At 57.7% G+C, this 17373-nt stretch overlaps 2 protein-coding genes across 2 annotated transcripts; both read right to left on the minus strand.

Moving 5' to 3' along the window:
- Positions 1-427: 427 nt before the first annotated feature.
- SH2D5 (SH2 domain containing 5) lies at positions 428-4278 on the minus strand. Its single transcript, XM_056864924.1, has 7 exons — positions 4205-4278; positions 3890-4036; positions 3161-3412; positions 2498-2672; positions 1708-1813; positions 1282-1441; positions 428-654 (listed from the first exon to the last, which is right to left on the minus strand). The coding sequence occupies exons 1-7, from the start codon at positions 4223-4225 to the stop codon at positions 433-435; spliced, it is 1083 nt and encodes a 360-aa protein (XP_056720902.1). The 5' UTR covers positions 4226-4278; the 3' UTR covers positions 428-432.
- A 3464-nt stretch (positions 4279-7742) lies between these two features.
- On the minus strand, positions 7743-16558 carry HP1BP3 (heterochromatin protein 1 binding protein 3). The gene is made up of 12 exons (XM_056864925.1): positions 16451-16558; positions 15900-16002; positions 15362-15512; positions 13147-13306; positions 12212-12355; positions 11648-11728; positions 11239-11393; positions 10336-10426; positions 10035-10194; positions 8625-8736; positions 8285-8416; positions 7743-8040 (listed from the first exon to the last, which is right to left on the minus strand). Exons 1-12 carry the CDS (start codon positions 16535-16537, stop codon positions 7743-7745), a joined length of 1674 nt encoding a protein of 557 aa, XP_056720903.1. The 5' UTR covers positions 16538-16558.
- Positions 16559-17373: the final 815 nt, after the last annotated feature.

A 17373-nucleotide genomic window follows, 5' to 3' on the forward strand; every position in this document is an offset into this window, starting at 1 on the left:
TAAAAATATAAAGGTAGAATTTAAAGGCAAATATAAGACTGGCTGAAAGAGCAACATACTAACTATAAATTTTGAGAATTATTCTTACCAAACGAGATTAAGCAGTGATGATGAATTCTCTACAGCTGAGGTTAACATGATGTCTTTCCCTGAATTACTAGAACAATTAAGAGGGTGTTGACCACTCCTTACTGCCCAGAGATGTTGGTGTGCTGGAAGCCTTTGGCTAGAAAGGTTAAGACAAGTCTGCTATGGACATTCATATTCTACTAAGCTGAGACTGGACCCATATTATAGAGGATCCGTACCACGTCAGAACCACGAGGCTAGCCAAAGAGAGGAAAGGGCGATGCAACTTGGATATCACAAAACGGTTCATACAGCTCTACATGGAGGAAGCTGATGGTTAGCTGGGAGTCCTTTTGCCAAGTGTTAACCTAGTTCCGGCTGGACAGCCAGAGATCTACTGCCACCGTACAACCACGAAGCCTGCCGGCGACTCTGCTCTCCTCTCCACCCGTTCTCGGCTAAGTAATCTTGCTCCTCGTAACAATGGTTTGCCCGGCCTGCAGCCAAGGAGCAGAACAGGCCCCCTTTAATTCCAGAGTAGTGATCCAGCAGTGCTTCCATACTGGGGAACTCCACATTCAAGTGCTTTAATCAAAAACAAGCGGGGAAGGGGAAAAGAAATAAATTGAAAACTTGCTGTCCACCTGCAGGCAATCTCTGCTACTGGAGGAACTGCTGAGAAGTCAGAGAGTTGTCCTGCATGTTCTAATTGCTGAGGGAGAACATTCCGCCATGGAATTTTGAGAAGTTATGTGAATTAGATGTAAGACTTGCTTGGGGAAAAGAAGGTGAGGAGAAGGGGACCTCTCAGGAGGAGGAGAGAACTTTAATTTCATCCTTTGGGCTAGAAGCACTCTCTGCCTGGTCGCAAGGGTAAAATCTAATTTCATTTTTTTCATTATATCCCACTCCTAATAACTTGCTGACCCACCTCCACTGGGCCAAGGTGACAAATAGACCAGGAGAGCATCAGAAGAGCCCTGCTGAATCAGGCCAGTCATCCATCTAGCCTGGCATCCTGCCTCCCAGGGCATAGAGGCCAAAGACTCCCCGATGCTGCCTCCCAGCACTGGCATTCAGAGACGTAATTCACAAGGCCCAGCCTTTGCTCCCTCGCCTTGTCTGGCAGGGATTGTCAACCCCTAATTCTTCAACCTATGGTAGGCTCGGAGGGAGCACAGAGCAGCCTTCTTCCCCCATCTCAGGTCTTACCTCAACGGAATACTTCCCAAGCTGGCTCCTGTAAATCTGGTAAGGAATGACTCCACACCGCGTCCTCACCATAAGACACCACTGATGGGAGGAACCGGGCTCTGCCCAAAGAAGGAAGGCTCCCAGAACGTCATTCCTGAGCAAAGCCAGTCCAGCATCCCTGAGAAAGGGATGGGAAAGAGGAATGTGGGACCTGGGCCAAGGAAGGCAGCCTTATTGCTGCAGCACCACACACACACACACACAACACTCGAAGAGAGAATTCAGCTATGAACCCAATCAGGTTGTTACCATCAAGAAAGTCACCAATACATTGTGGCTCTTCTTCTGGTCCCCAGCCAGCAGGCTGCCACCTTTCCCTAATTCCCCTCAGCTGACCCTGAAGGCCCCCTGGAAGTGGGGCACAAAAGGGCAAACTCTGCTCACCTGTCAATCCCAGCAAAAGACCAAACGTTTTCCATCAAGCTGCTCTCGCTGTCAGGCAAGTAAGCCAGGCTGCCTCTGCTTGCCTTGCCATCGCAGCTGGTGTGAACTGCGGCCCAGGAGAAAAGCGGGGAGAGGGCCCAGTCAGAGCGTGTGGCCTCCACAGGGCATCCCAGAGAGCCACACGGGGCAGCTTTACCACAGAAGGAGGGTACCAAGCGAGGGGGCGTTTCAAGTGCAAAGGGGTGGAGCAGTAGACCCCAGGCAGGCCAAGGCCGGACGTGCTCTTGAGGCTGAACGGGCCCTCTGCAGAACGGGAAGCCCCCAAGCATCGCTGGACCACCCTAGGTTGGCACCAAGCCACAGGGCTGCCAGGGACCCCCATGGGCTGCTTTTGAGACAGGACTGATGGCCTGCAGGGGCCTGATCCAGCAGGGCTCTCCTTACTTCTGTATTTTGGAAGGATACTGGACATTGCAACCACTTGGAGAGCAGCTGCCACTAAGACGCGCCAGATCCCGCTGCCCTCCCTGCTCACAACAGACAGGGCACACCGAGAAACGCAACCCTAGTGTGGTCGGCACTTCCATAGGGGCCCACAAAGCTTAACTGGCTACTTCTTAGACAGGAAAGCAGGAAAGGTGTGGCCGTAAATATTAATCAGCCTCTGCAACAACTTTGCATAGTTACCACTAAGTGGCAAAGGGAACTTCCTTCTCTCTCCCCTACTTCCTTCTCTCCCCCCTGCCCCAACCTTGACTGCCGACCTGCCCCTCCCCTTCTGGATACTCACACATTTCCCGAGCGCTCTGCTGCAACTGAGCTTCAAAGGTGCAGCCCCGATAGGCTCCGGAGCGGAGGACTTTGCTGCGGATGGCCTTCTTGCGCACCAGGATGGGGGAGCAGTAGGGGTTCCCAGGCCGAGGGCCACCCCGGCTGCTTCTTCCCTCCAGATCCAGCCTCTCTCTCTAGGGACACAAATCAGAACGGACACACTCCGCTGGAGAAGCAGAAAGGGTGGTCGCTCTCAAGGTGGCCTCATGTTTGCGGGGGTGGGGGGTTCGTTCACCTTCTGCTTTGGCCCATCTGCAAGACTGGATGCTTTGAGGTGTCACATAGTGAGCGGGGAGAGGGCGGCACATGTTTTCCCTTATTACGCACAGCTTATTTTATGTATATATTTCTAACCTGCCTTGGGGGCCCCAAGGGGCTGACAAGCACACTGAAGGGTTTGGTGCCATCAGCGGCAAAGCCGGTTCAAGGAGCTTGGCCTTCAACCCTGCCACGATCTCAGGCCTGCTGTCTTCCTGAAAACTGGTGGGGCTTTCAACCCTGCCACGATCTCGGGCCTGCTGTCTTCCTGAAAACTGGCAGGGAAGGTGCCCATCGGGCTGTGTGCAAGAGCCCATCCTAGACCCAGCAGGCAAAGGACAGTCCCAGCCCCCCCCCCCCTTACCACACTGACGGAGGAGCCAAAGTCAGCCGGGCAGGGCAGCCTCCGGAACGACACCAGGGCGTTGACATTCTGCGACACCTCCTCCGGGCTGAGAGACTCCCACACCACCCGGCTCTCTGGAGAGATGGCTCCCGGCAGCCCTCCTGGCTCCCTTGGGGCAGGGCCACTGGGGGCCCAGTCCTGCTCCTCGGGGTGCAGCAACAGGTAATAGAGCTGGAAGGAGCGGCAGAGCAGCAAATGCAGCGTCTGTACCTGGAGAGCAGGGAAGATGGGGGGCATTGGCCACATGTTCACCTCCCCTCTGCTGCGTAGCTGGGGAGCGGCGGAGATCGGCCTCCTTCCTATGGAGCGGTTCTCTGTTGGGGAGGGGCATTCAGCACCTTTCCCCACCAATTAGAAAAATGATTGCCCTCCACCCCACCCCCAGGATTTCTCCTCTGCCTCTCCCACCTACGGAGAGCCATCCCTGTGTCACAGTGCTATTTGAAGTGCGGGGCACTGCGGGCTGCCCAGTTTTCTTGTGCTCCTGCACAGGCATATTGGACCCGCACAGCTTCTCAAGAAAGATAAACCTCTTAGGACATACGTGCCTCTCCTTTGTTGCCCCAGGGTACAGCCCCACAGCAATCCCCAGGGGAGAGAGCAACAGACTCCCACATTTGCCCCCGGCTTCTGCCGGAAGCACAAGAGCCCCGGGCACACCCTCTTGGCGCCTGCCTGCCTGCCTACCTCGCTGGGTTCGCTGCCCACAAACAAATGGCAGAAGAGTTTCCCGGGAGGGCCGGATGGATTGCGAGCCACAAAGGCAAACTGGCATTCGGCGGGTGCCCACGTGCTGTAGAGGATGCGCTTCAGGGCATGGGCCATAAGCAGCACCTGAGGTAGGGAGAGAGAAGCCACGCATGACCACAGCAAACAAAAGGGACACCCCCCCTCACACGCACACAAGCACTGCACGATAGGTTTCTGCTCCAGGGGGCTCGCCTTCCTCGCAAGCCCCTTGGTTCATCTCGCCAGTCAAGCCCCACACGCAACCGCTCCTACCTCTCCCTCTGTGCTGTACATTTTCAGGCCTTGCAGGCAGAATTTGAGGATGACCGACCGCCGTCTGGGGCACTCCTGCATCCGGGGTGGGGGACAGGAGACAAGTGAACCAGAGACATCTCACAGCAGCGGGGCCCCAAGAGAGGGCTGGGGAGGGGGCTGTCTTGGGAGTGGGGCGGAAGAGCCAGTTGGCAAGAAGGGAGCCAAGGCTTCAACCCCAGCACCCCAGGGGGAGAGCCTGCCTTCCTTCGCGGGCGGCCTCTCCCGACGGGCAGCGCTGGGCTCCTGGGGGCCAACGGTCGGGCTCTGGGAGAGGGCACCAGCTTTGCACGCAGAGGGCCCCACCCGGCACCCCTGGGCATCGGAACCACCCCCAGGCAGCCCGGGGAGCGGGCTGCCCCTCAGACGAGAACGCCCAGGGGTCGAGCGAGGGGCCAAGCATCCGCGTCTTCGGAGGGTCAACGGCTGAAACCTGCCCTGCCTCACCCCCACCCCCACCCCACCCCCATTTCGAAGGCTCGTTGGATGCCACCTCCCCCCCCCCGAAAAAGGGTTCAGCCCCGCAGCCCCGCACAATGCTCGCGCTCTGCCCCTGCTCAGAGGCACGCCGTTCTCACCTTCAGGCACTGAAGCTGCTGGTGGATGGTCTGCGCTTTCTGCTGCAGCTCCAGGTCCTCCACCAGGAACGAGCCCACGTACTGCGGGCAAAGGCCGGAGGGGGCGCGTCAGCATCCCCGGGGGGGGGGGAGGGAGCCCCAGTGCTCTTCCCCCCGCCGCCCCCCCGCCCGCCCGCCGGGCCCCAGGAGACCGGCCTCCTCCTCCCCCTCCCCCCTGGCCGGGGCCCGGCCTCTGGCTCCGCTCCAGCCTCGGGGGGCAGGGAAGCCAAGCCCCCCGCCCACGCCCCGCCCGGCCCCCGGGGGCGGGTGGGCGGGGGGCCTCACCTCCACCAGCTTGGCGATGACCCTGCCCCGCTGCTGGGGCGCCCCCGCCGCCGGCTCCGGAGCCCGCCCGCCCGACAGCTGCTTCTTCATGGCGGCGGGCTGGGGGAGGGCGCGCGCGCCCGGGGGACCATCGCCCGGCACCGCCGCCGCCGCCGCCGCCGCCGCCCCCGGGGCAGCCACCGCGGCCGGGCGCAGCTCCGTCGGGGCTCCTCGCCGGGGATGCTGCGCTGCGCTGCGCTCGCCGGCCGCTTACCTGCCCAAAGTCCCGGGGAGCCAATCAGCGGCCAGGAGGGGCAGGCCCCGCCCCCAGCCTCCCGTCCGCGCAGCGCCAGCCCCCGCCCCCGCTCACGAGCCCGGCCAGGTGAAAGAGGCGACCCTTCCCTTCCCTTCCCGTCCCCCGCAGCCGCCCGCCCGGGCATCGCGGCTGAGCGCCGGGCTCTCCCCTCTGCAGCCGCAGCCCGTCGCACGTGAGACGGTGCCCGGGAAGGGCTTCTACCCCTGGCCACCTCTTGCCCGTGCCCGGCAGAAGGCCAGCACCTGTGGCAGATGCCTGAGCAGGCCGGGGACGCACGACCGGCTCTGTCCTAATCCGCCTGCTTTCGGCTCCAAGGCAAGATGGCTTCCCCAAGGGGAGGAAGCGCCTGGAACCCAGCAGGAGGGACAAAGAGGGTTTAGCGGCAGGCGGCCTGGGCAAGGCCCTCCGTGGAGGCAGGCAGAACGGAGGGCTCCCAGGCAATCACTGCCGCTGCAGAGGCCGAACACCAGCAGGAAAGGAAGCAAAGAGCCCCCAGAAGGCAGAGCCGTTTTCCACAGGCGACGGACGCCAGGGCCAGGCTTCTGGGCACTACAAAACCACTGGTGGGAAAAGGGGACCGAAGAAGGCACGCATTCCGGGCACCTGAATCGACATTGCCTTGTGGCGAGCCCACTGCCCCTCCTGTTCCTGGCCAGCCCCAGTCTTCTGGCCAAGCTGATTCAGCCAGAACAAAATCTGGGCTTCTGCCACCCAGCGGATGAGCGACAAACCCCAGGAGACTCAGAACAGGGAGGAGAGGAAGAGCTTGGCCTGCCCGCCAAGGCGAGAGGATCAGGGTACAGCAATTCCCTGGCACAGGGCAGGAAATCCCTGGCCGGGTTCTCAAGGCCCTTCTGGGCTTTCTACATTCCAGCCAGCGGAGGCGGCGCTCCTGGGGCAGTCGGGCAGAGCGACACCCCAGGATTTCTCCTGACCACTTTCTGCCCTGAATGAGGGTAACCGACTGTTCCGCAACCCTCTGTGCTTTTGTGCAGGGACATCTTGCTTAACAGGCTGCAAACACACACCCCACACACACACAGAAGCGCCCTTCACACTACACAGAGGTAGGAGCAGAAGTGCAGCTGTACCAGCAAGCGCTGCGAGGGGGGCTCTATAGCTCCTGGCCCACCCTGCTTTCCACAGGAATGGCAGTGCTTCATGGGCGGCCAGAGCTGGGGAGGTCTAGCTCTCTCCCCCACCCCCCCAACACACACACAAACAGTCTCTACTTCAGATGTCACCTCATTAGCAGAGGCTTTCTAAAAATGCCGTCACAGCCTTTCCGTGCCTTCTTGGCAGCCTGTCTCTGGCCTGCAAATCAGTTCCTGGGGTGGAAGTGTGTGGGGCAGGGTGGGTCCAGGCCTGTCGCCCTCCAAACACCAAGGGCCTCTTGCTCCCAACCCTCCTGGCCGGGGCGGCTGTCAAAGAGATCCCTCCCTCCCTCTGGTCTCCATCCGAGGCCAGCACCTTTGGGGGGGGGGGGGCAACAAACGACACAGCCAAGCCAGGCCGTGGAGTCTCATCTTTATTTTAGCAGACAGCAAGACCCTGACTCAATAGCTCTACGTGAGCAATCAGATAATTCTCTGACATTTCTTATGCTTTTGTTTTCCTTTAAAAAAATCAAGTGACAAAAAAACTCAAGATTCCTCATCTCTCTCTCTCTCTTTAAAAAGAACAAGTTTCAAAAGTCAGGTTCAGGACAACTTTTTTAAATGGTCGCTTATTTTTTAAGGGGACAGCGACTCCCGGAGAGGTGGCGGGATGAGGGCAACTAAGCTAAACAACAAAACGCGCAAACAACAAAAAGGGGCAAAGGCAGCCCTGGCAGGGGCCCAGGTCCCCCTCCAGATCCTCTGGCACAGCCCCTTTTGGGAGGAGACCTGCCCAAAACCTCCAGGTGGCCAGAAGGGCCCTCCCGGCAGTCGCTTCTGCCTCTCCAGGGAGCGGCTTCCACTTTCTAGAAATATAGAAATCATCTTTGCACCCAGCTTTCGAGCCAAGCTGCACCCTGTACAGATAAATTTTTGCTTTTCGGAGTCCTAAGCTAGTGGCAATTGGTTCTGAGGCCAGGAAGAAGTGGGAGGGAGGGGAGAGGCCCAGGGCTCAGAACCAAGCGGCATGGAAAGGCGTAGATTGTAGACTTCACTTGGAGTTTCTGCTTTTCTCCCCAGCTCAAGGAAGAAGGGAGGAAAAAGGAGAGAGAGAAATATGTAAGCATTGAACTAAGATACAAATGTGTTTTGACCATACAAAGCATCTGGAGGTGTGCCAGCCCCCTCTGCCCAGAGGAGAGCCCTTACTTCTTTGCCCGCAGGGACTTGCGCATGGTGGGCTTGGTGTTCTTGGCAGGGGGCTTCCCCTCCTTTTTGGGGCTGACAGCTGACTTCTTGGGGGCAGGGCTGCTGCCAGGGGGCTTCTTGACAGCAGCCCGGGGGGGTGCTGGCTTGGCTTTCTTGGCAGGGGCTTTGACCGCAGGCGGGGGCCTGGCTTTCCCACGGTGTGCTGCAGGGGCCTTGCGGGGCTTGGGCTTGGACTCTCGCCGCTTCACCGGAGGGGCCCGGTTCCGCGCTTTCGGCGGGGGCCGCTTCTGCATCCTGTCAAGAAAAGCACAGGGGCTCAAGCCCGGCAGCTGAAACCCGGAGGCTTCTGGTGTGCTACCCGCCTTCTCCCAACCACTACTGCACCCATGTTTCTTTGATGCAGAGAATCAAAGGGAGCCCTGCTGGTTTTTACTACTTCACTCCAAGGGCATGTCCCAGAAAGTGACCCCCCCATCTTCTGGTGCTGGTGAGGAAGCAGGCAGCAATCCCACCCAGCCCCCACTCGACTGCCCCATACTTTTTCTTTGGAGGTGGCTCTTCCTCTTCAGATTCCTCTTCCTCCTCGGACTCCTCTTCCTCCTCAGATTCCTCTTCCTCCTCCTCCTCTGAGCTGTCCCCTTTCTGTTTGTCTGGGAACAGAACTCCGGGGCTGGGGTTGGGGAATGGGCACGTTAACATGAGTGAAAGACTCCAAAATCCGGTGGGGGGAGCAGAAGCCAGCCCTCCCTGCTTCCCACCCTGCCAGTTGAAGAATTTTAGGCGGCAAGGCCTGCGCCTTGCCACCAGAGTGCCGCCGCTTGCCATGGGGCACTTTCCTCTCCATGCCTGTTGTGCACCTTCTGGGAGGGGCCTCTCACCTGGGATAGTAGGGGAAGCAGAGTTGGAAAGTGCCGCTGAAGCCCTTCCCAGAGATCTGCTCCATCCAGCCATTCTTCTCACATTTCTGCAGGGTCCTCTTCAGTAAGTGGACTGTGGGGTGGGAGAGAGGGGGGGGCGAGGAAGGAGACATCAGGAGTCTGGCCGGGTGGGCAGCAACAAGTCCTGCGCGCAGCCAGCTTCCTGTCCCACCAAAAAAGCAGCCTTTTGCGAGACTCTTTTCAGAATCTCTGCAGCCAACGCTGCCTTAAGCCAAGAGGGAAGGCGGGGAACACAAATGTATGTCATAAATTAAAGAAACAAAAAACAAAACCAGGATTGTCCAGATTCTAAGAGCCCAGAGGGACTCTTGAAGCCTGACAGGACCAAATGAGGACAGGAGGAGAGCTGGCTGGGCCTCTCCTACCCCAAGACTGCACCACTCTTGGGAGCATCTCTGGTTCCTTGCCCCAAAGCCTCTACGGAAGCGGACTCCACAGTCTCTTGGCAATCTTGTCCCAGACTTGGTAGATTCCATCACATTGCTGTCTATTGTGCTCCCCTCTCAGCAAAGATAATGTGAGAAGCCATCCTGAGGTGGCTGAGAGGGCAAGGGCTGAAGGACCAGTGTGGGCAATTGCCACCAAGCTCCTTTTGAACCCCTTGCCAAGTCTGGCTCCTGAGCTTGGTGCCTTCCTCTCTGCATTCCTTCCTCTGCTTCACTCCCAGCCTCAAAGGCTCCTGCTGCCCACTCCCTCCCTCCCTTCCTCCCCCAACACCGCTGTGCCAGGCAGAGGCCCTGCCCGAATCATCCAGGCACAGACTGTGCTCTGAGCTGCCCACGGGCCTCGTGCAGCAGCCACAAGAGACCACATGAAGACGTCTTCTTGGGAGGAACAGGTGGAGGGAACCGAAAGAGTTGCTTCCAGTATGCTGGAGGACTTGCCAGCAATCTCTTATTGAAACACACACACAGCGACACATTCTGGCTAGCACACAGTTCTTTCAAGAGGTGCACACACAATCAAGCTATTTTAAAACCCGAGAATGGGGAGGCGTAGCCACAGCTACATGCCCAAAGAACAAACGGGGGAGGGAAAGGGGTGCGCGCACACATGTGCACATGGCTTCTACTCTGTCCCAGCGTTCTTCCAAACACCATTCAGAACCCGCTGAGATCAAAAGTTGCTGTTCCTGGATTGTGGAGCAGAGCTGTAACGAAACAGGGGCGCTAGAATTGGGGCCCTGGCGGTCACCATGACCGGCAAGGACACCGGACAGGCAGTGTCCCTTCTCAGAAGATGTGCTGCCCAGTGGGTCAGGGTGGGATGGCTGTTCCCCGGATTTCTTTGTTTCCATGCCCAGAGAACTGGGGGGGGGGGGAGGAGGAGGGGAGAAGGGAATCTTCCTACCCTGGAGGCTGGAGTTTGTCCCTGGATGCTTCTCCAAGACATACTTCTTCAGGGCAGTGGTGGAACAGGTCTTGGGCTCGTTCATGGCCGCAATGGCAGAGAGAATCGCATCCTCCATCAGGCTCCCGCCCAGCAGGGGCTTTTCCCCGGATTTCTTCAGCTGATTCGCAAAGAGAAAGGGACAAGAAACAATCAGCCGGGGACCGGGGGTGGGGGGGGAGAGGCCTCCCAAAGCAGGCCAGGCCTCTGGGGTCCAGGCAGGCGGGTGGGAGAGCAAGCAAAGCAGGGTCTGGCTCCCCACCTGGAATGTCCCGGAAGCCCCTTTGCCGGTGATCTGCTCCAGCTGGCCTTTCTCCACTGCTCTCTGCAGGGCATTCTTCAGCAACTGGGGCCTGTGGGAGAGAAGCCCGGATGGGAGCATTGCCCGAGCCAGGGCAGCCTGCGGGGGAAGCTGGAAGAGGACCTTCACACAATGCATCATTAACTTGTGGAACTCACTGTCACAAGATGTAACAACTGCCGCTGGCTTTATAAGGGGACTAGGTGCATTTCTGGAAGACGGTTCCATCAGTGGCTAATAGATGCCCCACGGCTGGAGGCAGGACACTTCCGATGCTAGCTGATGGGCGCCCATGTGATAATCCTGACCCCTGTGCTGGGCTCACTGGCCACTGTCTGGAGGTGGTGTTAGGCCAGCAGGTCAGCAGAGCTCGTTTGCTGTTCTTTGGATGTGCGTCCCCGCCCCCGCACCTCAAGAGTGAGTTGCACAGACCCCTTCCAGACCAGAGGAGTCCCTCCACTGAAGGCGTGTCTGCGGAAGAGCACCCCCCCCCCTCAGGAGCCTGCTTTTGGTATTTTAGCATTTGAAAATAATCCCAGAAGAGTTCAGTATTTCTCTTTTGGGAAGGAACGGAAAACAATTTTAACAAAATAGGCTTTCAGCTCCCCGAGAATGCAGTGGTGATTTTCTAAGCCCAGGCCACGCTGCACGAGCTCAGAGGTGCTCTCTTCTAGCACAGGGGCCTCCATTTCAGGTGCCAGCAGGCTCAGCAGGGGACACAGTTGGCTGCTGTCGGTACGGAATGAGCATGGCAAGTGCACCGGTTCCAAAGACGACAGGAAGGGCTAGTGCTCCCGCCCCGGAAGAGCTGGGGGCCAAGAGCAATGCTGCTCCCAGGCCAGTCCTGCACCCCCCCCCACCTACCTCACATCCACCTTCAGCTTGGGGTAATATTGAGAGACATATTTTTTAATCAGGCTGTAGGAAGCCTCCTTTGGCTCACAGAGGCGGGTGAAGGCCAGCGGGAGGACGTCTTCCAGCTTCACTTGCTGCTCTGGTCCGGAAGCTGAAGCGCTCCTCTGAAAGACAGGGGAGAAGCTCCCCGTGAGATCCCCCAGTCACAGGAGCCACAGGGGCGCTCAAGGCCAACACCTGTGCCCATCGACACACGTGCAGCGCCAGCACTCGCTTGTCCCTCAACGCGCAGAAGGACTTGGGAGTTCTCTGCCCAGAGCAAATCAGCCCTTGGCTTTTCTTGGAACAGAAAGCAAATTGGACTTCTAGAGGGTTAACTACTGCAGCCAGCTATAAGGAAGAAAGTTTCCATCCTTACCTTCCGATCTCTGGATTTCAGAGCAGTTTTCCCTGAGTTTGGGGTCACCACAAAGCTCCCAGAGGCCCCCTTTCCTTTCACCTAACATGCAGAGAGAAAGAAATGAAGACAGAAAGAAAGAGCAGTCCAAGTGAAGATCTTCCAAACAGAAAGGTTGGTAGGAAGGTAGGCAAAACCTCCCTGAACACAGAGCAAAGCAGGACGCGGGCAGGAGGCACACAACGGGCAGAGTGCCTTCCCTCAGCCTTCTGCTGCCCCCTTGGCGCTACGCAACATTTAATGCTTTTGATACCAGCCCTGGACTTTTCGGGCGGGTGACAGAGTAGCAAACGTGTAAGTGACAAACGGCTGCTTCCACCTCCCGGAGCTCTCTGGGCCAGTCTCAAACTTACTGACGCCCCCTCTCTATTCTTAGCCAGGCTGTTCTTGCGCATCAAGCAAGCCCATGCCTCTGGGGCACAACTTGCAGCCCATTCGTCTCTGCTGTGGGAACCAAGCCCTTCCTGGTCCACCCTGGGAACAACGCTGCTCTCCGGTGGTGGCTCCAGGGCGCTCTCGGCTTACCTGTCGGATGGCTCCCCGCTCCAGCTCCCTCTTCAGGGCCTGCTTCAGGAGGTAGCCTCTTCTCTCCAGTTCCAGCGAAGGGTACTTGTGGATGATGTACTTACGAACGGCCACAACCGACGCGCCCCCTTTCTGATAGCACGCCTGTAAGAGACCAGGCCCGTCAGCAGGCGGAGGACGAGGCTTGAGCCCAACGTTCGACACCAAGCTTTTTCAGGATGGAAGGAGAAGATTGCTGAAGGGGAACTGAAGTACTGCCCGGCAGCCCCCACCCCCACCAATTCTTCCTTTCCTAAACAGTGGAGCTGTTGAGTAATTGAGATGATGTGACTATGTGCCAATGCCGCTGATGGCAAACGAAGACTGCCCGCTTGGCATGAGTGTCCTTGGCCCTCGGTGACACTGGAAGAGGGGAAAGCCTTTCTGGCTACCTGACAGCGTCATTTTGCACAGGGACAGAAAGATGACTTTGAAAGAAAAGGCCGGCCAGTGCTGCTGCTGCAGGTTCTGTGAAAAGGACGCCCCCCCCCCCCACGCAACACTGGCCTTCCGGCCTGCAGGCGCTTCACCTGGGAAGAGGCCCACCTGAGCCCTCCACTCCACGACTGATGGGCAGGGGAGCTCAGTTCACGGGGTACAACCTTTTCACAAAACACACCTGGCATCTGACTCAGTCCTAAGGAAACACATTTTTTTATGAGGCTCTGCCCTTTGTCCGGCAGGAATTTCTGAAGCAGAGCAGGCGGTGCTCTTCTAGAAACATCTCTTCTGGACGGAAGGATTCTCTACACCCCCCCGCCAGGCAGGTGGGATTTGGGCTGGACTCGTGTGGAAGGTGATGCCGGCCTTGGCCCCGGAAGTCCCGCCCACCACCGGTATGCTGCTGCTCCCGGCCTCTCTCCTTTCGAGGACCCATTATGGCCGGTCAGGCTTGCCTTGATGGCCTCGATCAGAATGGCGTCCATCTTGGGGCGGGAGGAGGCTGCCATCTGCGTCTGCTTCTGCGCTCTTGCTAGCTGGCTGGCTGAGAGTGTTGCCCAGGCAGGAATGGTCTTCTTCACTTTCTTCTCTTTCTCTTTTGCTGGATCCTTCTCCCTGTACGAGGAAGAGAAACGAGGAAGCCATCGGGCAGAGATGCCGCCCGCCCAGCAGCAGTCTTGCCCGACCCAAAGGATGGTGCCGTTTCCCCTGAAAACAGAAGACTGTATCTAAGCCCCTCCCCCACATCTCCGCTCTGTAGGGCGGTCATATCCCACCCACCCCCAGCCTGGCAATTTTACTTACAAGGCACTAAAAGTCAAAACTATTTCCCCTTTAAGAATCCCCAAAGTGTGACTTTGAATACCAAAAAGATAATATTAGCAAAACAGATTTTCAAAAGAAATTTTCCAAGTATACCAACTTGTACAGAAAAGGGATTCGGGGTTCTCTGGGGAGGAATCAGAGGAAACTGTTCCAATATGAATTACATCAGTATATATCATGAATTCCTGAAGCTGCCTTCTACTGAATCAGACTCTTCACACACCAAGGTCAGTACTGTCTACTCAAGACTGGGAGCAGCTCTCCGGGGTCTTCCCCATCACCTACTGTCTGATCTTTTTAATTGGAGATGCTGGGACTGAACCGGGGACCTTCTGCATGCTAAGAAGATGCTCTGCCCCTGAGCCACGGCCCCTCTCTTCATGCACACGGGCTTTTCTCTTCGCAAAGGACTTTGCACTCTTGATGGCGTTCACCTTGCCGAAGTCCTGCCCCGAACCCAACCCTCCCATGGCACCCGTTCTGAAAGCATGAATCACATTTATTTTTAAAATAATTATATTCTGTTGCTTGCTTGGAAAAGATCTCCGTGATGGCTAAAACAAGAAGCAAAAACCCAACGACAGCAGGCTGCCTTGCGCATGGCCTTGTGCCTGGAACACCAGCAGAAGCGTGGGGGAGGCGTCAGCAGCTGAGCGTCCACCTGACCCCCACCCCCCAGTTCCTACTTGTGTGCCCAGAACGTGGAAAAACAGCAAAGGCAGGCAATCTAGCAAACAAGCAGAGAGGAGGAGGAGGCACGGCCAGGTAGGAGAGAAGAAGAAGAGCTGGTTTTCATATGCCGACTTTCTCCACCACTTAAGGGAGACTCAAACCGACTGACAATCACCTTCCCTTCCCCTGCCCACAACAGACACCCTGTGAGGTAGGTGGGGCTGAGAGAGCTCTAAGGGAGCTGTGACTAGCCCAAGGTCGCCCAGCTGGCTTCATGTGGAGGAGTGAGGAAGCCAACCAGGTTCACCAGATTAGCCTCCGCCGCTCATGTGGAGGAGAGGGGAATCAAACCCGGTTCTCCAGATTAGAGTCCACCACTCCAAACCACTGCTCTTGACCACCACACCATTACTGCTCCCAGAGGTGCTGTCTGCCTTTTCTGAATAAAAAAAAAATACACGAAGAGACACTCTGAGAAGCTCCCACATTTGTAGGAGCAAGAGCACATCTCACTCCTGGGCCCTCGACTCCAAGAGACCGCTGCCACGGACCGAGGCCAACGCCCCCCAGACTCCCAGGCCTGTGCTGAGTTACGGCCCCTTTGGCACTAGAACAGGATCCCCCGGGGGCCCTCAGTCCAGGAGCAAGGACAAAGGCCAGGGCAGAGGTCTTTGCCTCTTCCTCCGTGAAGTGGAAGGCCTGGATTCTAGTCCTACCGCCTTTCTCCCTCCCCCCAGGAGGCCCAAGAGGGAGGCCAGTGGAGGCACTGCTGCGCGTTCCTGGGAGCGTGAGTGTGTGCCATGTGAGGCAGAGGGAGAAGGGAAGCAGTGCAGGCGGCCCAGGGGACAGCAACTGCAGCGTGGGGGCAGAGATGCCATGAGAGCAGCAGTCACTGACGACCCTGCAGCACCAGCTCTGGTCTCCAAGGGCTGCACTGCTTCCAGCTACGTTACTGGAACTAATATTGGGCACTGTGCCTGTGTGTCGGGGAACATCGTGAAAGTTTACTAACCACTCACATTTTGTAAACCGGAAAGGTGTCAAGAGATGACTCCCCCCTGTGAGCCCAGGACTGCTCTCTAGCACTTCCTGGGAGGCTCTTCTGAGCCCCGGGTACCCCTCCTCCCTAGAGAGGTCTCTTTGACACTTCCCTCCCCCACCCATGCTCCTTACTCCTTCTGGGCTTCCTCGGCGGGCTTCTCGCCTGCCTTCTCGCCTGCCTCGGCCTCCTTCGGTGCTTCTGCCTCACTCGACGTGGCCGGCGGAGTTCCGTTCCCCCGCTCCTCTACGGTGGAAGCAGATTCTTCTGAACTGACATCAGGCTCTGTGGGCAAAAAAAGGCAACGTGCAGGTTGTGTGCCCGGGGAACTAAACAGCACTGCCCATTTCTCATCTGACCGCCTAACAACTACTGTACCCTGACTCACAACAATGGGCAGAAATCCCAGCCAAACAAACAGAGGCCGAGGGCCGCCTGCATCTGACCTGAAGCAGCCAGGGTGGCAATCCCTCACTCTTCCGAGGCTCTTCATGGCATCACAAGACCTCCACCTTTGTGGCCAGGGGCGGCTCAGCCCGTCTCCATCCCCGCATCCCACCGGCCTGGCCCACACCCAGACCCCACCCGACTCGCTGTAGTCCCAAGGGTGGGATTCCAGAGCTGGCCCTCAGTGACTGGCAGGCCTGGCCTGCAAGGAGCTGATACCTTTACTTGGCTTGGCCTCTTCCGCTTCAGCAGGTTTGCTTTTGGGAGGCGTTTCCCGAGCAGAAGAATTAACAGCCCTGCGGATTGGCATGGTGTCGTCCTCGACCTTCTGGAAGGAAGGGAAACAGGGCAGAAGGTCACAAGCCATGCGGAGGAGGAGGAGGGCTCCAAGGGGATCCAAAGCCAAATGCAGAGGACAGGAGACCCCTGCAGGTAGCCTGGGTGTGACCCCCTCATTTTTCTCCCCAGCTCCAGCCCATCAAGAGAGAGCGGAACTGCATCTGAGCTCATGAGGAGACTGCAGTTGCCTGCTTCCCGTTCCACTCGCATGAGCCAGAGAAAGGCCAGTTTAGCTTCAGCATGTCCAGCCTGGCAGCAGCAAAAGGACCCAATGCAGGAGACCTCCAGGAAAGCAGAAGAAGGGAAGAGTATTTGCACCTAAGGGGGGGGGGATAACGCAGCCCCAGCCACGGCTCCTACAAGCAGGGAGAGAAGAGCAGAGCGGCCCTGCTTAGGGCCAGTCCACGGGCCAGCGTGGAGAAGGGGTCAGCCCCTACCTCACTCAACTTGTCCGTGGGAGCTCCCGTTAAGAGTGCAAACGCCTTACGGTGTGCGGGATCCGCTTCAGACAGATCGGCCTCCATTTAAATTAATGCCTAGCCCCAACGGGAGGGGGACACTTTGGAGCCCCGGGTTTTAACCACGAGGGGGTGGCCTTCCTAACACAGACAACCTGAAGTGCAGAAGAGACCTGGTGTGAAGAGGGGAAACAAGAACAGAAACTGTCCACAGACACACACCACTCACGGCCCCAGAGTCAAACAAGCAAACCAACAAACAAATCTTCTGGTTAAGCGGGTCATCGGGGCAGCCACTGCGGGTGGGGAAAAAGGCATAGAATCATGGAGTTGGAAGGTACCACCAGGGTCATCTAGTCCAACCCCCTGCACAATGCAGGAAATTCACAACTACCTTCCCCCACACCCCCAGTGACCCCTACTCCATGCCCAGAAGATGCCCTCCCTCTCATCTGCTTAAGGCAGGGGAGAAACAGCTGAATAAATAAAACACACACTCCCCTCCCCCACGGCACCCAGAAGGCTCAGGACAGGGCCTGAGTCACACAAGACACTGCTGGCCCAGGAGGGCAGGCTCCCCCCCCCCCCCCCCGCATTTTACTTTCTCGGGCTTAACTTATTTTAAGCATCCATATGCTGACACACTTTAAAAAAAACCCAAGGTAGTCCGAGCTTCCCCTCTTCCCTCCCTCCCTCCCTCCCGGGCTGAAGAGGGAATCCTGCAGGACAACCTTTGTGGGAAGCACAGGCCTTGGACAGCTAGGGGGGGCGGGTGTCGTTCTGCTCCCCTCCTCCCCTCAGAACACTCAGGAGGCCAAGAAAGAGGCCTCTGGCAGAGCTCGCTTCTCAAGGGAGCGAGGGGGGGGAATCTCCGCTTTCAGGATTATGATGGGGGGGGGGAG

This window comes from Euleptes europaea, chromosome 19 (assembly GCF_029931775.1).
Source record: "Euleptes europaea isolate rEulEur1 chromosome 19, rEulEur1.hap1, whole genome shotgun sequence".
Classification (NCBI taxonomy): domain Eukaryota; kingdom Metazoa; phylum Chordata; class Lepidosauria; order Squamata; family Sphaerodactylidae; genus Euleptes; species Euleptes europaea.